Source organism: Hypanus sabinus, unplaced genomic scaffold, assembly GCF_030144855.1.
Source record: "Hypanus sabinus isolate sHypSab1 unplaced genomic scaffold, sHypSab1.hap1 scaffold_753, whole genome shotgun sequence".
Taxonomy (NCBI): domain Eukaryota; kingdom Metazoa; phylum Chordata; class Chondrichthyes; order Myliobatiformes; family Dasyatidae; genus Hypanus; species Hypanus sabinus.
In genome coordinates, this window is record NW_026781604.1 from 152768 (window position 1) to 178648 (window position 25881).

At 43.8% G+C, this 25881-nt stretch overlaps 1 protein-coding gene across 1 annotated transcript; it reads left to right on the forward strand.

Annotated features, from left to right (window-relative positions):
- The first annotated feature begins 1502 nt into the window (after nucleotides 1-1502).
- LOC132390051 (zinc finger protein 239-like) lies at nucleotides 1503-23577 on the forward strand. The gene is made up of 3 exons (XM_059962640.1): nucleotides 1503-1515; nucleotides 5050-5536; nucleotides 23424-23577. Exons 1-3 carry the CDS (start codon nucleotides 1503-1505, stop codon nucleotides 23575-23577), a joined length of 654 nt encoding a protein of 217 aa, XP_059818623.1.
- The last annotated feature ends 2304 nt before the right edge of the window (nucleotides 23578-25881 follow it).

Consider the following 25881-nt stretch of genomic DNA (forward strand, 5'->3'; position numbering starts at 1 on the left):
TTTGTTTAAAATCCCGTGTTTCAGGTACTTACTGTCTCTACCACACTCACAATGTCAACTAGAAAGGCCACTCGGCCCATCTGGTTCCTGCCCATGTTTCTGTTCCATATCCGTATATCAAAATCTACCCCTGCCGTTCCCTTCTCACTCTCCCTGAGGTGACAGGTTGCAACTAGTCACCACTCCGTGGAATAGAAGATTTCCCTTGAATTTCATAGAATCACAGAAATCTATTTTCCTAAGCTCCATGTACCTATCCAAGAGTCCCTTAAAAGACCCTATTGTATCCGCCTCTACCACCGTCGCTGGCAGTGCATTCCACACACACACACCACTCTTTGCTTAAAAAACATTGCTCTGATATCTCCTCTGCACCTACTTCCAAGCAGCTTAAACCTATCCCCCCTCGTGTTAGCCGTTTCAGCCCTGGGAACAAGCCTCTGGCTATCCACACGACCAATGCCTCTCGTCATCTTATACACCTGCATGAAATTCCTGCATGATTGTCTCCGGGCTGAATAAGACGATGAGCTCACTGTGGTTGTGACGTTCTCGCCCGTCGCCCATCTCACCACCTCCCCACTCCCCCTCTCCTCTCCCTCTCCCCCTCCCCGTTCCCCCTCCCCTCCCTCTCCCCCTCCCCCGTTCCCCCTCCCCTCCCTCTCTCCCTCTCCCTCCCCCCTCCCCTCCCTCTCTCCCTCTCCCGCCCCCTCACCCTTTGTGTTTTACGTCAAAGACCTCAATCAGGCACTAAAAACGCACTCGCAGTAAAGGAACCTGCAGTCTCGTAACACGATACACCTCTAAAGTCTGACAGCTGTCTAGCGAGTGAATCTTCGATGGTGCAGAGTCAGAAACCAAAGAGTTGCCAGATTGAGTCAGGCTTTGGGGCTGCAAAGAGAAATGGGGTCTAGAGTTTACGAGGAGGAGGAATCAGACCAGCAGGATGTGGCTACAAAAGAAAGATTAGAAGCATTTGGAAACTGGTTGATCGAAAAGAAAAGGTGGTTAATTTCTGCAAAATACTGGTGGAAATCAACAGTCAGGCAGCAATTGTGAAGAGGAATAAAAAGACAACGTTTACACCGAGCCCTTTCAGCATGCCTAGCCTGTGTAATCCGCTGCTTAGTTGCTGCTTGAACTACAGAGTTCCTCCAGCATTTTGTGTGTGTGTGCGTCTCTGTATTCCAAGCAACTGCAGAATCTCCTATGTTTTATAACTGCATTTTACTTTGGCATTCGATAGGCGTTGATATTGAGTATATTGCTTATGGGAGCCGCTTTCTGCGGTAAAACAGCTGCAGATTTTTCGATACACACGAAAAAATAAGGTATGGACCTTGAACCGGTACCTGCACAAATCTTTAATGGCACCGTGATTACCCATAGGGCCATGAGTTAAAAATTTCGCCGTCGTTGAGGCACCGATGAAATGCGCAGGCGTCAGGCTGAGGACGTCCCCGAGTATCACGCATGCGCGCAGTACACTGAAGGCCTTGAGAATGTCGGATGGAGGTAAGAGTGATTCTCCGTGTTTTTCTCTGAAACACCGACTTCAGAACGATTCCTGTGAAATCCGGACATCACAGTCCGCAATCCCGAGACAGTCCTTCTCTCTTCCCTCTCTCTCAGCCTCACGATCCGTACACGGGCCCCGAGGAGCTTCCGGCCGCTGAGTGAATGGGAACCGATGGATCTCTCAGACAGAGCTGAGCTCCAGCTATCTAAATGCAAGGATTAGGAACTCGGAGAAAGGGAACAAAATCTTTTACATCACCAGTTGAGAAATTCGCCTTTGTTCTACCTCCGATCACTGACAGGAGAAAATCTGCAGATGCTGGAAATCCAACCAACACACACAAAATGCCGGAGGAACTCAGCATTAGTACTCTTTTCCATAGATGCTGCCCGGCTTGCTGAGTTCCTCCAGCATTTTGTGTGTGTTGCTTGTTCCACCTCCTTTTGTTCTGGACTTTTCTACCCGTGACGACATGTTTTGTACCATTCTCTCTGGAAGATAATGATATCAAAAACCTTTGCCCTGGGCAACAAGTAGCTTTCACCTCACAAATGTGCCAGACTCCAATGAGACAGGCTACTGCCCTTCCCTTCATATTCATTGGGATTGCCATCACTGAGTTCACCACCGTCAGTCATTGGGGGAGACTTCAGGGGGAATATTTATGTACAATACAGAAACTGGTGATACCTGTGTGTATTGTGGTGATGAAAAAGTTGTTGGAGAGTTTACAAGAGGGAAGAATTGGAGTGATATTTGGAAATCTGACTTTTTAAAGCGTAATTTAGCAAGCAAACCACTTATGGACAAAGTGCAAAAGCACTGGAGAGAAAATCCTTCATTACCCGTTACAGGCCTGTGACATGGTGTGAGAGGGCAGATGAACTGGATCGAGCCCAGAGGAGATCACAGTTCTTACAGACAGTGATTTGCTGGCTGTTAAAATGAATACCTCTCTATATAAAATTCGCAGTGCACATGTCGTCACTGGGTAAAAGAATGCACAGTACAAGATTTCTGTGCACACTGGTGATTACAAATTAGAGGGGACATTGTTGTGGAGAACTCCAGTGTCCCTGACACCCTCACCTACAAGATGTGCACCCAGCTGCACTTTGAGGAGTTGGAGCTGAAAATGGATGAATTGTGGATCATCCAGCAGTTGGAGGTGGTGATAGATATGACATGAAGAGAGGTGAGTTACACCTAAGGTGCAGGACACAGGAAACTGGTTGAGAGACATGAAGGGGAATGAAGTTAAATAGCCATCGCAGAGTAATCTTGTTGCCATCCCACACAACAGCCAGGTGGGCTGCTTTACAAACTGTTGGGGAGGGAGGGATTACCTGGCAGAGGAAAGTCAAACGGGTGGTAGGGGATTCGTTAGTTAGGGGAACAGAACAGAGGGGATGAAAGGTCAGTTTTGATGGTGTCAAAAGGACCTGACAAGTGTGGTTTGGGATAGGCCGTTTTCTGGCAAAGGAGTACTTGGTAAGCGGGAGGCCTTCAGAAGAGACATTTTTGAGAGTGTAGAGTTTGTATGCTGAAAGGTAACTGGTGCAGGGAACCTTGGATTTCAAGAGATATTGAGGCCCACGATATTTTGTTCCTCTAAATGCCTCAGACTGTTAAGTGCTACCAATACTCATTAATGACAACAGTATCATAATTCCACCCCCGAGCTCATCTGACTTATTTTTAGTCATCTTCTGTGGTTTCTAAAAGCTTCCAATTGTTTTTGCTCTTTAGGATGCCATCTCTTTGGCTTTTATGTTGGCTTTGGCTTCTCATTTCAGCCACAGTTGTGTCTTCCTGCCTTTACAATGCTTCCACTTCTTTGGAATGTATCGATCACTCAGCTCCTGAATTCTCCCAGAAACTCCAGCCATTGCTGCTCTGTTGTCACTCCTATCTTTCCCTTCCAAACAAGTTTGGCCAGCTTCTCTGTCATAGAAACATGGAGAAGTTCAGTACGGAAACAGGCTATTTGCCCAATCCAATTAAACTGTCTAATGCAACTAACTGCACCGGGACCATCGCCCGCCATACCCCTACCATCCAGGCTCCCATCCAAACTTCTTTTAAATGATGAAACCGAACTCATATTCACCACTTGTGCTGGCATCTCACTGCACGCTCTCACGACCATTTCAGTAAAGAGCTTTTCCAAATGTTCCCATTAAATTTTCACTTCCCCACTTACCCATGACCTATGGTTGTCATCACACCCATCCTCAGTGGAAAAAGCTGCTTACCTGTACCCTATCTATACTGTCATAACGTTGTCTATTCCCAACAAATCCTCAAAGAAATGTATAATATCTTTGTTGATGTTTAGAGCCTTTTTCAGATGTATAAGTTGATGAGGGACACTGATCGTGTGGATAGCTAGAGGTTTTTACCCCAGGGCTGAAATGGCTAACGTGAAGGGGTATAGTTTTAAGGTGCTTGAAAGTTGATACGGAGGGGATGTCAGGGGTAACTTTATTTACACTGAAAGTTGTGGGAGCATGGAACGGATTGCAGGCTACTTGTGTGAGATTGTTTCAGTTACTGTGGGGCCAGGAACCCATGCAGCTCAGTGGGAACAGGGAACAATACCAACAGAGAGAGTCAAACTGAGCCAGGTCACAGATTGGAGACGGCAGAGATGCCCCATTCTTATAGAGACAGGAAAAGCGTCAGGAGATGATTTCTGTCTCCAACTTGGGTTGAACTTCACTGTAACAGTGTGATGCCAGGTCACACCTTGACAACTCAAGCGATCTCATTAGAAATGTCCTACACCCATTGATGGATTTTGTAAATCTTTTTACAGGTTAAAAATGACAAGGAATTTGCCTACGGGAACCTCGAACACAACACGCTAGTTTTGCTGTCTCTGTCCAGACATTTAAGAACAGGAGCAAGGGATTCAGCCGATCATCCTTCCTGCTCAGACTGTGGGGAGGGATTCACTTGATCATCTGACCAATTGGCACGCCCATTAGTTTACATGGGGGGAGCCCATTCATCTGCTCAGACGGTGGGAATGGATTCACTCAGTCATCTCAACTGAAGGTACATCAGCAAGTTCACACTGGGACAAGGCCATTCACCTGTTTGTTCTGTGTCTGAGCAGGGATTCAGTGGGTCTTCCCACCTGTGGACACACCAGTCAGTTCACATTGGGCAAAGACTGGTCATCTGAAGAATTTGTGGGGAAGCATTCACTCTGTCATCTGACCTAATGGCTCACCAGCGAGTTCACACTCGGGAGCGGCCATTCACCTGCTCAGACTGTGGGAAAGGATTCACTCAGTCATCTCAGTTACTGAGACACCAGTCAGTTCACACTGGGGACAGGCCATTCAACTGCTCACTCTGCGGGAAGGGATTCACTTCTGCATATAAGCTACTGAGACACCAGTCAGTTCACACTGGGGAGAGGCCATTCACCTGCTCAGACTGTGGGAAGGGATTCACTTCATCATATCAGCTACTGAGACACCAGTCAGTTCACACCGGAGAGTGGCCGTTCACCTGCTCAGATTGTGGGAAGCGATTCACTGAATTATCTCGACTGAAGATACATCAGCGAGTTCACACTGGAGAAAGGCCGTTCACCTGCTCAGATTGTGGGAAGGGATTCGCTCAGTCATCTCAACTGAAGGTACATCAGCGAGTTCACACTGGGGAAAGGCCGTTCACCTGCTCGGACTGTGGGAAGGGATTCACTTCATCATCTCTACTGAAGGTACATCAGCGAGTTCACACTGGGGAGAAGCCATTCACCTGCTTGGACTGTGGCAAGGCATTCACTTCATCAGCTCACTTACTGAGACACCAGCAGCGAGTTCACACTGGGGAGAAGCCATTCACCTGCTCAATCTGTGGGAAAGGATTCACTTCGTCATATAAGTTACTGAAACACCGGTCAGTTCACACCAGAGAGTGGCCGTTCACCTGCTCAGACTGCGGGAAGGGATTCACCGAATTACCTCAACTTAAGGTACATCAGCGAGTTCACACCAGAGAGAGGCCATTCACGTGCTCAAACTGTGGGAAGGGATTCTCTCAGTCATCTCAACTGAAGGTACATCAGCGAGTTCACACTGGAGAGAAGCCGTTCACCTGCTCAGACTGTGGGAAAGGATTCACTCAGTTATCTCAACTGAAGGCACACCAGAGCGTTCACACCGGAGAGTGGCCAATCACCTGCTCGGACTGCGGGAAGGGATTCGCTTCGTCATCCCATCTGAAGATACATCAGCGAGTTCACACTGGAGAGAGGCCGTTCACCTGCTCAGACTGTGGGAAGGGATTCTCTTCGTCATCCCACCTGAGTTCACACTGGAGAGAGGCCATTCACCTGCCCAAACTGTGGGAAGGGATTCTCTCAGTCATCTCAACTGAAGGTACATCAGCGAGTTCACACTGGAGAGAAGCCGTTCACCTGCTCAGACTGCGGGAAGGGATTCACCGAATTACCTCAACTTAAGGTACATCAGCGAGTTCACACCAGAGAGAGGCCATTCACGTGCTCAAACTGTGGGAAGGGATTCTCTCAGTCATCTCAACTGAAGGTACATCAGCGAGTTCACACTGGAGAGAAGCCGTTCACCTGCTCAGACTGTGGGAAAGGATTCACTCAGTTATCTCAACTGAAGGCACACCAGAGCGTTCACACCGGAGAGTGGCCAATCACCTGCTCGGACTGCGGGAAGGGATTCGCTTCGTCATCCCATCTGAAGATACATCAGCGAGTTCACACTGGAGAGAGGCCGTTCACCTGCTCAGACTGTGGGAAGGGTTTCTCTTCGTCATCCCACCTGAAGGTACATCAGCGAGTTCACACTGGTGAGAGGCCATTCACCTGCTCAGACTGTGGGAAAGGATTCACTCAGTCATCCATCCTAAACGCACACCAACGACTTCACACTGGGTAGAGACTGATCTGCTCGGACTTTGGGAAAAGATTCTCTCAGCCAAATCAACCAGTGTGCATCATTGAGTTCACACTGGGGAGAGGCCATTCACCGGCTGTGAATGTAGGAAGCGATTCACTCCATCATCTAATCTTATGTAGCTCTCAGTTCTTCTGGCAGCTTAACAGAGGGGGTTATAGCCCCCCCCCCCCCCCAGTCCAGTTTGGCCAAACTGAAGAATCTCGTTTGGGTGGATACTGTGCGATGTGTCCCCTGTGTAATGTGTCCCTGGGGTTCATGCTTTCTGTGGACTGTCTCTTTAAAATTCAAAGAGAACCGAGACTGACGTTGGACACGCTGTTGGATTTCTGCAGAAGTGCTGGGTTGCTATGGTGACCAGCTAATGTTTATGTTCTGTGTGGTTAAGCAAGGTCAGAATGATGCTTTACCGACACAGAACAAGCAAGCGACTTCTTACGGAGAGAGGGAGCGGAGCTACGTGATGGACAGCTGGTGTTCAGCTCAACGGTATTTAAACACACGTAACTGCTTTTCTCGCAGGGCACGCAGACGCTCAAAGGCTAGTGATGAAAGTTTCTGCTAGTTGGACTTTCTTGTACCCACAAGGGTGGGATTTGAGGATCGATAAAGAAGAATCGATCTGTGGCTTTTAGTGCGTGTAAGAGCGAACCTGTGGGATCTACCGGAGAGTCTAACCCTTGCCTGGGTTGGGAGACTTTCTCTTGAAGAAGGTGCTCTTGAGTTGGTCACGTCTGGCTAACTTGGAAGATTTGATGGGCATTGGAAAAGGTCGACAACACCTGTTTACTTGGATTACATCTCCCTCTCCCTCTCCCTCCTTCCCTCCCTCCCTCCCCCTCCAATCTTGTGAACTAAATTGAATCTACCACATCATCGTAAGACTGGCGGTGCAGACTCGAGGGGCCGAATGGTCTACTTCTGCACCTATTTCCTATTGTCTATTGACTATGTCGTTTACCACCTAGGTTTTGGATTTTATATACAGGTGGCTCCCGTTTTTCGGACGTTCGCTTTACAACAGCTCACTGTTACGAAAGACCTACATTGGTACCTGCTTTTTCTAACCAAAGCGGATTTTCGCTTTTACGATAAAGATGATGCCTGCTTTATATGTGAGTTTACCCCGAGAAAGACTACCGTGACCGTGAAGCCTTGTGCGGCAGTTGTGTATGCATGCGTGCACGTGCCGATTTTTTTTCCTCTCCAAATCGATTTCAGTTCACTATCTTCTGGATTTTCAGTGAAACTACACCGTACATACAATATTTCTACTTTATATAGTGTGTATACTTATCATATCATTCCTACTTTTACTATAGGTTAGTGTTATTTTAGGTTTTATGTGCTATTTGGTATGATTTGGTGGGTTATTCTTTGGGCCTGGGAACGTCCACAATCTTTTCCCATTTAAATTAATGGTGATTGCTTCTTCGCTTCATGACATTTCGGCTTACAAATGGTTTCATAGGAACGCTCTAGCTTTAGATACCGGGGGAAACCTGTATTCACACCTATATATGCATAACATTGCTAACCCTTGGATTATCTGGTTTAAGTTCACTATTATTAGTAGTTAGCAATAAAATAGTGTTTGTTCACTGCAAAACCAGACTCCAAGTGTGTTCAATTGTTGCTGGTAGTTTTATAGGTTTGCATCTGTGTGACACCTGAAGTAACAAATGGTACATAATATGTGATTAAACTATTAAGATTTATAATTCTTACTTTGACTATAGGGTTAGTAAAGAAAACAAAAAAAAATGAAAATGGGCCCACTCTCTCCATTCACGTCTTCTCATCTCTCCCCAGCAAAAGGCCATGAAAATCTCTCTTCCAGACTCACAAGGAAGACCATTTCTGTCATTGGACAGTCCTACACTCCAAAACCCTGTTATCTCTAATCTTACCCTAAACATTGCTGCTGCAGAGAAACCACTACCTCAGCAGTGAAACATTACTGAGAGGCCATTACATCAGCAGTGAAACCTTAGAGCATGTTACATTGTGACACACTACCAGGTTCACACTGGGGAGAAAGTTTCAATGAGCTGCATGCTGGATATTTGTCCATCACCGTTGCTGAATGCTATTTTGAGACTGACTGTCGGTGCTGAATTATTGCTGCTGCTCACCACACCCAGTTCTGCACCCTGGTCACTGGGCATGGGAGGTGTTTTTTCTGCTGCACATTCACCTTCAATGGAACTTCAGTTTAATATTCTGGATCTGAGACAAATAAACCAGTTCTATTTTAAACTCTGTCTTCCACCTACTAAATCTGCCTCAGCTATTCAATCGTTTCTCTCTAATTATGGTATCTCTGATATATGGTGTTTCCTTCATCCTACTGAGAGAGATTATTCTTTTTTTTCACATGTTCACCATACCTTTACTAGAATTGACTACTTCTTACTCGACAATCAACTCATTCCATTTGTCTATTCTTGTGATTCTCAGAGTATACTGATTTCTGACCATGCCCCAATTACTCTGTCCTTAAATTTTCCTGGCCTTCCTCAGAGGAATTATTACTGGTGGTTTGATTCAACTTTACTATTGGATGATGATTTTCTAAAATTTATCAAGGATCAGATAACCTTTTATTTTAACACCAACACATCACCTGAAGTGTCATCCCAGATTGTCTGGGATGCCATGAAAGCATATCTGAGGGGTCAAATAAACTCCTATACAGCAAATCTTAATAGAAAGTCCTGTGCAGATCGATTAGACCTCATTAATCAGATTAAAGAATTGGATCAACTCTATGCGCAAACTAAGAATCTTGAACTATACAAGAAACGTGTAGAACTTCAAACTAAATTTAATCTTCTGTCCACTCAATCTGTCGAACGCCAACTTCTTGAAAGTAAGAGTCGTTTTTATATTCATGGTGACAAATCTGGTAAATTTCTAGCCAATCAGCTGAGGCATTCCAAAGCCAAGCAACGTATTACAAAGATCCGGAAGGAGAATGGAGACCTTACATCGGATCACTTAGAAATCAATGACGCATTTAAAAATTTCTATTCTCGACTTTATTCCTCTGAATCATTAAATGACAAATCCTCTATTGATCATTTTTTAAATAATCTGAATATTCCTTCACTTTCATCTGATTTTAAAGCCAAACTCAATGCGCCTATGTCATTAGAAGAAATATCTACTGCAATTTCTGCACTGTCTTCAGGGAAATCTCGTGGACCTGATGGGTTCCCTGTAGAATTTTATAAATCATTCTCTTCACTTCTCTCCCCTCAGTTACTTTCAGTATTATCTGACTCGTTTAACTACAGCAAATTGCCACCCTCTTTCAATGAGGCTTCTATTATTCTTTTATTTAAAAAGGGTAAAGACACAACAGAGTGTTCCTCGTCTAGGCCGATTTCATTGCTTAATGTTGATGTTAAAATATTGGCCAAAGTTTTGACATAGATTAGAAACTGTTATTCCCTCTATTGTTTCTGATGATCAAACTGGTTTTTATTAAAAACTGTCTTCCTTTTTTTAACATTCGGCGTTTATTTAACATTTTATATTCACCTCCAACTGGGATTCCTGAATGTGTTATTTCCCTTGATGCGGAGAAAGCATTTGATCGTATAGAGTGGAACTACCTTTTTGCAGTTTTAGAAAAAATTTGACTTTGGTCAAAGTTTTATCTCTGTATTTGCTGTATTTGTGTCCGACTGCCTCTGTTTTAACTAATTCTCAGAAATCCCAGTTATTTAACCTCAAACGTGGCACCCGTCAGGGATGGATGCCCTTTAAGTCCTTTTCTCTTTGAATTGGCTATAGAACCTTTGGCGATAGCTTTTCGAAATTGTCCTGAACTGACCGGGATTTGGAGACGGGGTGTTGAGCATAAAGTTTCTCTCTATGCTGATGACTTATTACTTTTTCTTTCAAATCCGTCTACATCCTTACCTCCAATGTTTTCACTTCTTGACCAGTTTAGCCAGTTCTCTGGATATAAACTTAATTTACATAAGAGCGAACTTTCCCCAATTAATAAAGAAGCACAAGAATTAACATTTCGTGATCTCCCCTTTAAAGTAGTCCACAATCAATTTACTTATCTTGGGATTATATTCACAAGGAAGTTTAAAGATCTCTTTCGTGAAAATTTTGCCAATCTTTCATATACTATTAAACAGAGTCTGTTACATTGGTCACCTCTGTCTATGTCTTTGGTAGGTCGTATTAATGTTGTTAAAATGTATCTTCTCCCTAAACTTTTATATTTATTTCAATCAATCCCAATTTTTATTCCTAAATCCTTATTTGATTCCTTAGACTTTGTTATTTTGTCATATCTGTGGAAGAATAAGCGCTCTAGAATTAACAAAGTTTATCTCCAAAAGTCTAAAAAAGAAGGTGGCCTGGCTTTACCTAACTTTCGTTTATATTATTGGGCAGCCAATATATGCTGTGCTACCTTTTGGTCTTTTTTCCATGGCCAACCCGAGTGCCCTAATCGGGTGGCAATGGAGTTGAGCTCCACGAAAGAATTATCTATCTCTGCACTTCTCGGCACCGTACTCCCTAGTAGTTTGTCCAGATTAATAGTTAATCCTCTTGTCAGACATACTTTGCGTATATGGGCTCAGTTTAGGAAACTTTATGGGTTCCATGGTATTTCCTTTTCTACCCCTATCTTACATAATCACCTTTTTTTTTACCTACTACGTATGACTCAGCCTTCCATGATTGGTATAGGAAGGGCATTAGACATTCTGAAGATCTTTTTATTGATAATCGCTTTGCCTCTTTTCAACAGCTCTCTGCTAAGTTTAATCTGCCTAATGCTCATTTTTTTAGATATCTCCAAATTAGACACTTTATTACTCCTTTAATCCCTAACTTCCCTAAAATGCCTGAGAAAAATGTTATGGACTTATTTCTTTCCATTAATCCTCTAGGTAAAGTTTTAATATCATTTATTCGTGATAAATTAGCAGCCCTACGACGTGCCCCTGTGGATAAACTTAAAATGGCACGGGAGGATGATTTAAATACCTCTTTATCCGATGAGACTTGGGACTCGATTCTCAAATCGGTTAACTCAACCTCCCTGTGTGCTCGCCATTGCCTTTTATAGTTTAACATTGTTCATAGAGCCCATATGTCTAAATCCAAATGATCTCGGTTTTACTCTAACATCAGTCCGCTTTGTGATAAATGCAAAAGGGGCGAGGCCTCTCTCATTCATATGTACTGGCTTTGTCCTAGCTTGGAGAAATTTTGGAAAGATGTCTTCATAACGTTATCGTATATTCTGAATCACCACCTAGAACCTAACCCTTTAATTGCTTTGTTTGGTTTCGGGGGTGAGACAGATTTACGTCTGAGTTTGACGAAGTGTCGAATATTATCTTTTGCCTCTCTCCTGGCTAGGCGTTTAATCTTCCTTAGATGGAGAGATGTTGCCCCGCCCACACATGCTCAATGGCTTAACGATATCATGGCCTGCTTAGACCTTGAAAAAATTCATTATTCAGTCCTTAATTCGGATTTGAAGTTCCATAAGGTCTGGGGACCTTTTATTGAGTACTTTCATAACCTTCCTCTTGACTAGGGTTTTTTTTTTTTTCGGTCCCTTGCTTTCAGCTCCTTTTTTTTGGTAGTAGGCATTAATACCTTCTGTTGCTCAGTGTATTCACAGTTCGGGGGTTTGATTGTCCTGATTTATATTCTCTATATTGTGTTGTGGTTAGTCTGGAGTTTTTTTTTGTTGCGGGGCTTGGGAAGGACACTAATTTTACATGTCTTCAATTTGGCTGCTTTCTCAATTATCTTTCTTCGTATCATATTATTATTGTATGTTTATTTTTGCACTGTATCAATGTTCTTCATTTTGATCCGGGCTTTTTTTTATCTGTAGCTATGTAGAAAATGTATAAAAAAACTAATAAAAAAAACTCTGTGTTTGGTACTTAGTGAATTTATAACACAACTGGTGTACTCAGGCCTGCTGAACCCGGCCAGTGAATCTGTTCCACATCCGTCCATCTAAATCCACCAACCCCCCCCCCCCCCCCGTGTTGTTTCCCTTGAATTCTCTGCAGACTGAGGAAGTCGAGATGGCTGCAGTTCTAATCTCTGGGCTGATGAAGAATGACATTGTTCGTTAACCTCCTTAATCACAACTTATTTCCACATTATGACTCATTTTCCCTGCTTTTAAAGGGTTGTTGGAAACACCACTGTCCTCTAAAGACTTAAATTGGAATGGGAACCCATAAGTTGGGTGTTCAAAGGAGCAGGGTCAGAAACCAGAGGTGGGTCTGCACAGGGCAGAGTTTGGGACTCTGGACGATGGATGGGCTAAGAACGTATGATGAGGAAAAAGGACTCAACAGTGGGGCGTGACAATGGATGACAGAGTAGCAACATGTGGACGCTAATTGGCAGACGAAATAACTTGGTTATCTGACTGACGAAAAATGCCTGTGGTGAGGGGCCCCATTGGTCGAGGCACATGTGTGTGTTGAGAATGGTTATACCTATTGAGGGAGTTATTCCTGCTTGTTTATTCTGTAATATTATATCTGAATGGTTATTTGAGATGATCCTATCTGAAACAATGTATTGATTATCATATAATTTGTGAGATTATGTCCTTAACTGAATCAGGCTTGAAGTCATGGTGCCTTAATGAAGTTACCGTGGTCATTCATCAGTTTGTGTTTTAAAGCAGGATTTTGGTGAATGATTTTTGCCACTTGATTTTACCTGCATAAGTAATCAGATTGAGTTCAACTGCTGCAGGATCCTGGAATGTGTTGGGTTGTGTCTGGTTTCTCTTGGCATTTTCTGCATTGAGACGCCCATAATTCTCGCCCACTCCCTCCGCGGTGCACCAACGGTCCAAGAGCACCCTCTTCTCGTGGGCTAGCTCGGTATACGTTTGATTCCACCCTTTCCTTAAATTTCTAAACTTTTGTCTACAGGCCTCAGGTACCAATTTGTAAGTCCGGAGAATGGCCTTTTTTACCTCAGCATAATTCTCCGCTTCTCCCTCCCCCAGGGACAAAGACGCATATGCTCGTTGGGCCTTCCCCTTTAACACACTTTGTAACAACGCCACCCACTGCTCTTTTGGCCACTTCTGATTTACTGCCACCTATTCAAAAAGCAAGAAATAGCTATTGACATCTGTCTCCTCGAACGGGGGCACCAATCTCAACTCCCTACTAACATTAAACCGCTCTGCTTGGTCTAACCCTTGATCTCTTCGTTCGTTCTTCATCTTCTCAATTTCCCGGTCATGTTGCCTCTGTTTCTCTTTCTAGGCCCGTTCCCTCTCTTTGTCTTCTGCTTCTAGCTTCCTTAAGTTAATTTCATGCTGCCTTTGCCTTTCCCTCTCAGCCGCTTCCAGCTCTTTTAACTTAATTTCACGTTCCAACTTCAACTTCTCCACCTCTAACTGAACCGTCCCACTTGATGGTATCTCTTCAGGGATATCTCCCAATACCTCAGCTTCAAACACCTTCTTCCCAATGTAATACTGGGTTATATCCCTTCGTACCTCCCGCTTTTTCAATGACGACCTCACTTCTGTGAGGTTCAACCCCTTCGCTAAATTTAACAAGTCTGATTTGGTGGCCGCCTCTAGCGCCCCCACCGTCGGGTTTTCCATAAATTCACCCACGTCCATCTTTGCTGGTTTCCCGTTTGGCTACCCGCGTAACCAGAATCAAGTTTTGGACTACAAGCCCGATTCACTGGCTTCCCAATTTGGTGCCAAATCCCGAGACGAGAAACCTCAAGTTGTTACGTATCCCGTAACTGGATAACTCACCAGCAAAGATAAAGAGATCCGTTGAAGGCTGATGTCACTATTTTCAAACGTTTTATTCGTAAAGGGACACAAAAGTAGGGTTAATACATACATTCAGATAGTGCACATTGTCAACATTCAATCTAAAGCGCGGGTATAGTGATAATCATCATTAAGAAGTGAGCTCTGCTGGTGTCGAGGGGTTAATAGATTGTCCGTTGGAAATATAAATGTCACTCTGAAAGTCTGCAGGCCTCAGCCCTTTGAAAATCGCTGGGTTTTTGCGTAGGGCGACCGAGAGAGAGGGATTGGGGGAGCAGAGACCGAACTTGCCGAGTCTTGATGAATCTTCTGTGAAATCGGGGGAGCGTTGGTTTCCTTTCCCCGATGTCAGTTAAAAGCGGTTTTCTGTGATTCCAGCCACAAATTGCAATCCCGGAATCTAACGCACGTGGCTTCCTTCAGAATGGCATCCCGCTGCAGCGGGAACACTCTCTCGTGTCTTCTGGGTGCGTCTGAGGGGCTGTCCCCTTGAGACTCTCCTTTATACTTCCTCACGGGGTCGCAGGTGTCAATCAGGTTGGGATAATGCAATCTCTCTCTCAACCAGCCCACCTTGCCCGAGGGCTTTTCACGTGGTCTCCATGAGACAATAGTTGCTGGCATCTTATTCTGTATCCCTGGTGGGACGTGCAATTTTCCACCTTTCTCTCTCTCTCACTTCCTGGATCTACTGACACCCCCCCCCCCCTCACCTCACCGGGTGCTTTTGCGATTCTCACAAAGGAGGGGGTTGGGATCATAACACTGGACTCTCTTACGTTTGCTGAAACTGTCACATATTCCTCAATGTGAACCAGAGCGTGAATCTGTTCGAGTTATGTCCCACTTATAAATAATATAGAAATCATCTCGATTTTCTTCTGACAGTTTCGGACTCTTCTGCAATTTGTCATGCATTTTGATTGGGAAAATTGTAACTACGTTGTTCTGTGCAGCACTAAGAGAGTTTATGAGTAGGAATGCGAGGGAAACTCCAGTTTGACATTTGGAATCATCGAATGGTCCGCATTCCAGCAGGCGGTTGACTGATGAACTCTGGGAAATTGCTGTCACTGCTACGTCACGGCAGAGCCGGGAGTGTTACGCTCGTCAGGGACAAATCTGGCGGGAGAGCTTGTTCCGGTGTTGCAATACGCTCCTATGTTACACCCGTCAATGCAGAAGAACTAGATGAATGTAGGTGAATGGACAGCAGATGATGAATAGATTCACATTAAAATGTGAACACATCACCTGGACATGTTGGGATCATGGAACAGTGGAGAACAGGAACAAGCCCTGTGACTCACTACTCCTGCGCTGAACAAGATACCGAATGACACTGAATTCTGATGTCTTTACGTGACCCATCTCCCTTCATTCGCCGTATACGCATGTGCTTTGACTGAATATTTACCGTTATGGGAATCTAGAGGTTATATCGCAAAAGAAGGCAAACCTTTACCATCAGCTCTCTTGTTGAAGTAAGTATTCGAGAAGACAAGAGCAAACACTGATGGATTAAAAAGGTGTAGGCTCAGTCAAAAACATCCCCGGAGGGAAGCTGGAGGGCTGGTGAGTTAACCAATCTAGAAACAAGTTGGGTGGCGAAATGGAATCCAGATATAGAGGTAGCAATCACAGACAGCAAACTCTACACATATAGACTGAGTCATGACGGCGCAACAGGATCAGGACTTAACAAAAGTACAAACAGGAGAGAATTCTGAAGATTATGGGAAATATCTATTGATACAGTCACTGATTTGGAAGTTAGTTGATAGTGGTAGGTTTGAGATGCGGAATTGTGAAAGAAACCAGATGATGTATTGTGAGCATCAAGGAGCAGATGGAGCTATAGGACAGCAGAAGAATCTGTGTAGGTGGCCAAAACTGCGAGGAGATGTACATTATCGTAAAAATTGTTTGATTTGTGTTAATTGATAACCCAGATAAATCGGCAATAGAAGCAGTTTTAAGACCCGCTCCGTAGAAGGACCATGTGTTAACTTGTAGGATTATTTTCTTGGATTTTCACCTCCATGCCCTGAAGGACTGATCTATATGCTCGAGATAGGGGATGCGTTCATCAAATCGATAGAGTCTTTCCCAACTAGATAATGAAAACCGTTAACGTTACAGCCAGGATTTTGTTTGGAGAGAGTTTTTTTTTTACCGTTGGGCATTGCCAAGGATTATAGAACCAGATCATGGTCCCCGCTACACTGCACAGGTGATACAAAATGTGATGGAACAAGTTGGTATACCTTATTGACTACAATACAGTGGAATTGCTGAATGAATGAGCGGGACTTTAAAGACATTGCTAGCGAAAATAAAAGTGTTAGAATATCCGTTTGGGCTAGATTTATCACAGTCAGAGTTTGGTGGCATTGGAAAGGACCAATGCAAGTAGCAATTAATTGATTCTATTAAGTCGACCCATTAAGTCGCCGCCCATAAAATGTGATGGAATAAACAGCAGAACAAAGCTTATTTCGATGTGCGAACAAACCCGCTGGAGTTGGAAATCGGACAGAAAGTTATAATGTCTTTCCATCAGCTAAGCCCCTTAACATCATCGCGATTTGTCGGGACATATGATATCGCTGACAGAGCCAGTCCACCAGTATATCGAATTCAGACTGTTCCAAACAAGTTGGACTCGTATCATATTAACGCACTCAAACCTCTTGGAGATAATCAATGTCATCTAGCAGCTCAGTTCCAGAAAGCATCTTGTGAAAGGGATGCTCTGGACCGAGATGAGGTCATTCTCTCAGATTCACGTTTCAGGCAATCGGCGGTAGTGCGGATGAAGAGCAGTTGTCCACTCAATGAGTTGGGCAACCACCTCCGGTTTGTACCCTGAGGAGAAGGATAGGTCACATTTTTGCACTCGGCCGAGTCAAAGCGGGGAAAATGGAAGAGATAAACACGTTTCTGACGTGGTCTTCTGCAAATAAAGTGGGGGTTAATGAATCTGGTATAAATGCATTTTAATAAGGCTTTGTTTAGCCATTGTAGGACTATTCATAATGTCAGAGGGTTTGGTATCCAGGGAAAATTCGCTGATGGATACAGAACTGAGGCCCACAAAAGGTAGAGGATAATTGTGGATGGAGCGTTTTCTCCCTGGGTGTTGGTGACAGGTGTCCTGCAGAAATCTGTTATGAGACCCCCGGATTTCTGTGCTTTTATGAACGATTTGGATGAGGAGATGGAAGGGTGGTTTACTATATTTGCAATGATGTGGAGATTGGTGCTTTATGGATAACCATATAAGAATCACAGCACGGTAACAGGCAGTCTCGGCACTCCTAGTCCGTGCCGAACTCTTAATCTCACCTAGTCCCACCTACCCGCACTCAACCCATAACCCTCCACTCCTTTGCTGTCCATAAACCTATCCAATTTTACCTTAAATGACACAACTGAACTGCCCTCTATTACTTCTACAGGAAGCTCATTCCACACAGCTATCACTCTCTGAGTAAAGAAATACCCCCTCGTGTTTCCCTTAAACTTCTGACCCCTAACTCTCAAATCATGTCCTCTCGTTTGAATCTCCCCTACTCAATGGAAGCAGCCTATTCACGTCAACTCTATCTCCGTCTCAAAATTTTATATACCTCGATCAAATCCCCCCTCAACCTTCTACGCTCCAATGAATAGAGGCCTAACTTGTTCAACCTTTCTCTGTAACTTAATTGCTGAAACACAGGTAACATCCTAGTAAATCGTCTCTGCACTCTCTCTAATTTATTGATATATTTCCTATAATTCGGTGACCAGAACTGTACACAATATTCCAAATTTGGCCTTACCAATGCCTTGTACAATTTTAACATTACATCCCAACTTCTGTACTCAATGCTCAGATTTATAAAAAACAGCGTTCCAAAAGTCTTCTTCACACCCTATCTACATGAGACTCCACCTTCAGTGAACTATGCACTGTTATTCCTAGATCTCTCTGTTCCACTGCTTTCCTCAATGCCCTACCATTTACCTTGTATGTTCTACTTGGATTATTCCTGCCAAAATGTAGAACCTCACACTTCTCAGCATTAAACTCCATCTGCCAACGTTCAGCCCATTCTTCTAACCGGCATAAATCTCCCTGCAAGCTTTGATAACCCACCTCATTATCCACAACACCTCCTGCCTTAGTATCATCGGCATACTTACCACCCTATCATCCAGATCATTTATGTATATTACAAACAACATTGGGCCCAAAGCGGATCCCTGAGGCACCCCGCTAGTCACTGGCCTCCATCCCAATAAACAATTATCAACCAGTACTCTCTGGCATCTCCCATCGAGCCACTGTTGAATCCATTGTATTACTCCAGCAATAATAACTAACGACTGAACCTTCATAACTAACCTTCCATGTGGAACTTTGTCAAAGGCCTTGCTGAAGTCCATATGGACTACATCCACTGCCTTACCCTCGTCAACATTCCTCGTAACTTCTTCAAAAAATTCAATAAGTTTTGTCAAACATGACCTTCCACGCACAAATCCATGCTGGCTACTCCTAATCAGATCGGGTCTACCCAGATAATCATAAATACTAACTCTAAGAATACTTTCCATTAATTTACCCACCACTGATGTCAAACTGACAGGTCTATAATTGCTAGGCTTACTTCTAGATCCCTTTTTAAACAACGGAACCACATGAGCAATACGCCAATCCTCCGGCACAATCCACGTTTCTAATGTCATCTGAAAGATCTGCGTCAAAGCTCCTGCTACCTCTACACAAACTTCCCTCAAGGTCCTAGGGAATATCCTGTCAGGACCCGAAGATTTATCCACTTTTAAATTTCTTAAAAGCTCCAGTACTTCCACCTCTCTAATTGTTCCATAACTTCACTACTTGTTTCCCACAACTTAAACAATTTAATACCCTTCTTCTTAGTGAATACCGTAGAGAAGAAATCATTCAAAATCTCTCCCATCTTCCTCGGCTCCACACATAGATGACCACCCTGATTATCTAAGGGACCAATTTTATCCCTCAAAGTATAGAAAGTATAGAAGGTTGTCACAGATTCCAACAGGACGGTGACAGGACGCAAAGCAGCGCTGAGAATTTACAAACAGAGTTCAACTCGGAAACGTACGAAGTGATTCGCTTTGGACGGATCAATTTGAACGCTGAGGTGATAATTTCTCGAGTCAACTGAGGGTCGTACTTTAGTACGAGTTCCACAATGGAAACAGAGTGATGAGACTTTCTTCAATAAACCGAGGGCCGCTCATCGGTACGAGAACCACAATCGGCACGGAGCGGTGCACTGCCAGAACAGGGAGAATTGTGACTGACAGGTGATCTGTTCTGCACATACTTATAGTGACGTTCGAAAGACAATATACCTGACAGTAAATCAGAAGGAAAAAAACACAACTTCGTAGCAAATATTAGAACAGCCTGGGAACCTGTGGATTTTTCACAAGTTTTACTTGCTATTTTCGTTCAGACAGAGAACGGGTGGAGAAATAGTGTTGGAATTGTGGCAAGTTTGAGAAAATGTTTAAAGTATTTAAATGTTCAAATGTTTAAAATGTTTAAAACGCACGTCACGTCTTTTCGGTGGTCAAGTTATTCACCGGAAGGGGTCAGTTTCCGGTCAAACGGCTGGAAAACTTTGTTCTTCAGATTGTTCACAGTCCTTGCTAATCTCCGGAGGACACATTCCGTTTTTGATCACGGATCTCTGGAATACCGCTGTGGATCTTTTAAAGAGTGAGTTTTAAAGAATATAAGTGCAGTGTATTTTATTGTAACACATGTCAGCTGTCACTGTGATTTCCATCACCCAAACCGCCTGGATTGACTGGCATGAACGAAAGAAAATAATTAAGGAATATTCCTTTCAATAAAGAAGTGTTCTCCCTTCCACCTGCAAGACTAAACTCCTTCTCTCAATTTCAGAAGCGAATGAGCCCCGTTGAATGTTACAACATACATCAACTTGAATAGGAAGTCCTCTGTTAGACACAACACTGATGTAAAAGAAATGTCCTGTTTAAAGAGCTGAGGTCAGGTGTCATGGAAATTAAACTGGCAACATTCACATCATATTTAGTTTTAAAGTAAATAGATAGCAATATCCCTTGAAGAGTCATATTCATGACACGGGGAGTAAAAAATAGTTTAATTGTGTTTGTACACTTGCTTGTCACTAATGTCCCTGATGTGATAGCCACGCTAATTGCCTCAGTGGAATTGTTCTCTTCTCAATAAAAGTCTGCTAAACCGATTGCCAGTCCATTTGAGCAGCTGAAACGTTCCCTACAACTGAACGCTGCTTCTAACGGAATATGGGATATCCAGCGATTTACTACATCGCGGCAATTTACTATCCCACACTGGTAGCGGTTGGTGTACCCGGTAAGATGCCGGAGCTGGTCACTTTATGTATGGTGCCATTGTTACTCTGCTATTGCATCCGCACTGCTACCGAGCACAGATGCTACCATCGGCTGAAACGTGTTCCCGGAATGGAGGATTCAGGCATCCAATGCTTTTATTTTCATTTTCTTACTTTGATCGAAGTGATTATTCTTTTGTCAAGTACTTATGTGCTGATATTGACATCGTTTCATAATTTCACCTCGCTAGACTTTCCGAAGTGATGCTGGTCTCTGTTTTTCTAGATCCGAGTCTCTGTCAGTGTAGACTCTTCGATCTTATAACAACGTGGCAGCTTATTTAAATAACGGTCCCGTCTATTTTAGACACGTAAGTCTGGTCTTACATAAGTCAGTAAATGAGAAATTGTGTTTTGTGTCTTTTGAATCCACTTTGTCACCGCAACAAACAATCCCTTCAACTGTTTCGCCCCTAATAATGGAAATGGTTGGTTTACGATCTTCCGTTCACCGGACCGTGAGTCGTGGAACTCGGATGCCTCGCTCTAAACTGTGGGAAGGTCGCCAATCCACTGACACTCACATCCATCATTGTCCTCCAGCCGGAGTGCAGCGACCGAGACCGCACACACTGGATTCCCGCTTTCCACTTCCAAACAGACCATCCCCATGGAGGCATTCAGAAAGTTATTGTGGACTTCAGGAAGGAGAGAGATGCCGATCCTCATAGAGGGATCAGAAGTGGAGAGGGTGAGCAATTTCAAGTTCATGGGTGTTAAGATCTCTGAAGACTTAACCAGCTCTCGACATATCGATGCAGTTTTAAAGAAGGCTTGACAGCGGATATCCAGTACTTCATTATGAGATTAACGAATAAACTCAAAAAACTTCTGGAGAGTATTCTGACAGGCTGCATTACATCTGGTATGGGCAGGGACGTATTGCTATTCTATTGGATGGAGAGATGGGGAGAAGGGGAGCTGTATGATCATGCGGATGAGATCTGTGGATGGGGAAAACAAGTGATCACTCAGTACTCAGTAGGCGAACTTCAAGTACAAACTTTACATGCAGGCGACAATTGCAGTCTGATTTTGAAAGGAACAGCGGCATCTAACCATTCTCCGGCGAAATTCAGTGTAGAGACTTAGATAGCAGTCTTTGTTATGTTGGAAAAACTGATGCTGGAGCTCTTCCCTAGTTGGGAACGGAAGGGTGTTTGATGTTAATCTTCATCCTCTCTTGAATCGTTCTTTGTACGTTGTTTCTCTGTCTCTCCAGACGCCACGTTAGGGCTGAAAATTTGAATTTTCATTATAGTTGATTATTCGCTCGCAGTGTTTCACTTTCTCAGCCAGACCATGTGACCCTTCACTTACCTTTTGCACTCTAGGTCTCTCTCAATGCCGTTAAATCTGGGGCACCAAGTGAGAGATTGCTATTCACCGATCCGTCGGCTAATGGATCATGACATTCAGTCTGCCTTGTTAAATCGGTTCAGTAAGACTGAAAAAATAATAATTTCCTAAACTCCACAAGTGCTTCTCATTGATAACCTCCTTGTGAATTCCACTCGATCAAATTCGCAATATCTGACACAGCAGCATATAGTTAGAGGGACAAACAGACAAAAAGCAGACAGCAGAAGGCAGAAGACAGACGAATAAATAGATAGATAGATAGATAGATAGATAGATAGATAGATAGATAGATAGATAGATAGATAGATAGATAGATAGATAGATAGATAGATAGATATTTAGATAGATAGATAGATAGATAGATAGATAGATAGATAGATAGATAGAGATAGATAGATAGATAGAGATAGATAGATAGATAGAGATAGATAGATAGATAGATAGATAGATAGATAGATAGATAGATAGATAGATAGATAGATAGATAGATAGATAGATAGATAGATAGATAGATAGATAGATAGAAAAAGAACACACAGACTGTTATGCCAGTGGTGGAATATAATTCGAAGGACAGTGGAATGAGCTTTAGCAGAGAACGCAGGATGAAGCAGTGGTCCATATACAGCGACTCCGGAGACCGAACACCCAAGCCGGGTGATTTTTTTGTCTAATGTAGAAGTGACATTATTATGAATATTGAAAATACAGTAGCATGGGTTGCAGAGTGGGAACTAAATCGCTGCGTCAAATGCCTACATCTGAAGAAACTCAACACCTTCCGCTAAAGAATGCTAAAACTTACAGTTTCAATAAACCTGTACCTTCATATTAGATGCAGCTGATAAGTAGACGTAGTTACACCCACTGAACCCCAGTATGTCTGTAACATGTTTTAAACTTCCTCATGAAGCACCTCTTCTTCATCCGTTTCGAGAACTGAATGTTAGATTCTCTGCTGATATCTGAAATGTTTCCTGTTTGGCAACTTCCTGGTGAGGCACTTCTGCAGCGGTTTCAGTGCAATCACATCCAAACTTTACGGTTCTCTAATTAAACCATAATTATACGTCACTGCATCATGACCTTTCCGGTTCGTGAGGGCAGGTATTCGGAATGTGTTGAAATGCACATTTCTCTACCCGTTCCCGCCCCTTATTCATGTTTGAAATCCATTTTCCTTGCCCATCTCTACATCAGCAAACAAGAACCCCGTCATTCTTTGTCAATATTCTCCAATATTTGGAGAAGGAAGTCGGAGATCAGAACGTGAGTGCGGCGGGAGCCATTTTGACTTTCTCTTATTCTCATCGGTTAAGATGGGCGGGGCTGCGCAGGCGTGTGACGTCGGCCGGAGAAGCTGGGAAGATTAGAAAAGGAAATATTCTTAAACAGCGGGCAGCATCGTTTGCGGGCAGTGGAGTCTGCCGGGAGCAGAGTGAAGGTTTAAGGGCTTTGGCTCAACGGGCCTAGGCGGAAGCGGGCGAAGCAAGGCAGGTTTAGGTTTCAGTTTTTCCTGTTATTTGAGGAAAGGGGAACTATGAGTGTGACGGCAGCTTGTTGTTCTCTGTGTCGGATGTGGGAGGTCTTGGAGTCATCTAGCCTCCCTGATGTCCACATCTGCGCCAGGTGCGCCGAGCTGCAGCTCCTAAGGGACCGTATTAGGGAACTGGAGCTGCAGCTCGATGACCGTCATCTGGTCAACAGGAGTGAGCAGTTGATAGAGAGGAGTTACAGGCAGGTGGTCACACAGCGGTAGCGGAAGGCAGTCAGGGGGGTCACGTTTAGGAGGGGGAGGGGAAGTGTCAGCTACTAGAGAGTACCCCAGTGGCTGTGCCCCTTGACAATAAGTACTCGTGTTTGAGTACTGTTGGAGGGGACAGCCTGCCTCGGGGAAGCAACGGTGGCACAGAGTCCAGCCCTGTAGCTCAGAAGTGTAAGGAAAGGAAGCGGAAGGCAGTAGCAATAGGGGACTCGATAGTTATGGTGTCTGAAAGGCGATTCTGTGGACGCAGTCAGGAGACCCACATGGTGGTTTGCCTCCCTGGAGCCAGGGACCGGGATGTTTCTGATCGCGTCCAATATATCCTGAAGTGGGAGGGTGCGGAGACAGAGATCGTGGTATATACCGGTACCAATGACATATGTAGGAAAAGTGAAGAGATCCTGAAAGGAGAATATAGGGAGTTAGGAAGGCAGTTGAGAAGAAGGACCGCAAAGTTAGTAATCTCGGGATTACTGCCTGTGCCACGCGATATTGATAGTGAGAATGAAATGAGGTGGAGGATAAATGTGTGACTGAGTGATTGGAGCAGGGGGCAGGGATTCCAGTTTCTGGATCAGTGTGACCTCTTTTGGGGCAGATGAGACCTCTACATAAAGGACGGGTTACACTTGAATCCTAGAGATACCAATATCAAGGCGGGAAGGTTTAATAGATCTGTTAGGGAGGGTTTAAACTAATATGGCAACGGGATGGGAACCGGAATGATGGAGCGGAGGAGAGAAAAAGAGAAATAGGTCTAATGTAGTGAGCAGTAAGGATGTCAGGAAGGACAGGCAGATAATGCCGCAGATTTGCAGCTATTGGGATGAGTTGGATTAAAGTAGAGTTGCAGTGCAATCAATGTAAAAATACCAAATACTGGACTTAAGGTGTTCTACTTAAATGCACAGCATAAGGAATAAGGCGGATGATCTTGATGTACAGTTACAGATTGGCAGGTATGATACTGTGGCCAAATCTGAGACGTGGTTAAAGGATGCGTGTCTCTGGGAGCTGAACGACCAAGGATACACGGTGTATCGGAAGAACAGGCAGGTACGTAAAGGTGATAGCGTGGTAAGAAATGATATTAAATTATTACAAAGAGTTGACATAGGATCGGAAGGTGCAGAATCTTTATGGGTTGAACTAAGAAATCTCATCGGTAAAAGGATCCTGATGGCAGTTATCTACAGGCCTCCCAACAGCTGCAGAGATGTGGACTACAAACTACAACAGGAAACAGAAAAGGCTTGCTAGCCCGGCAGTGCTATGATAATTGTCGGGGATTTTAACATGCGGATGGATTGGGAAAATCAGATCTGCACTGGATCTCAAGAGAGAAAAATTATAGAATGTCTCCGAGATGGCTTGTCGTTGAGCCCACTAGGGGATCGGCTGTACTGGATTGGGTATTGTGTAATGAACCAGAGGTGATTAGATAAATGGAAGTGAAGGAACCCTTAGTAATTAAAGAGATGGAAGTGACCTTTAGCAGGCAGTGATCACAACATGACTGAGTTCACTGTGAAATTTGAGAAAGAGAAGCCGAAATCCGATGTGTCAGTATTTCAGTGGAGTAAAGGAAATTACAGTGGCATGAGAGAGGAACTGGCCAAGGTTGACTGGAAAGTGACACCAGCGGGAAAGACGGCACAGCAGCAGTAGCTGGAGTTTATGCGAGAAGTGAGGAAGGTGCAAGACAGAAATATTCCAAAGAAGAAGGAATTTTGGAATGGAAAAAGGATGCAACCGTGGCTGACAAAAGAAGTCAAAGCCGAAGTAAAAGCAAAGCAGAGGGGATACAAGGAAGCAAAAGTAGTGGGAAGACAGAGGATTGGGAAGTCTGTAAAGACTGACAAAAGGAAACAAAGAAGGTCATTAAGAGGGAAAAGATGAATTATGAAAGGAAGGTAGCGAATAATATCAAAAAGGATACTAAAGGATTTTTCAAGTATATAAAGAGTAAAAGATAGGTGAGAGTAGATATAGGATCTATAAAAATGATGCTG

Coding starts and splice junctions, on each gene's coding strand:
- LOC132390051 (XM_059962640.1), top strand. Junction 5,537..23,423: donor CAGCGAGTTCACACCAGAGA/GAGGCCATTCAC, acceptor TCATCGGTTAAG/ATGGGCGGGGCTGCGCAGGC.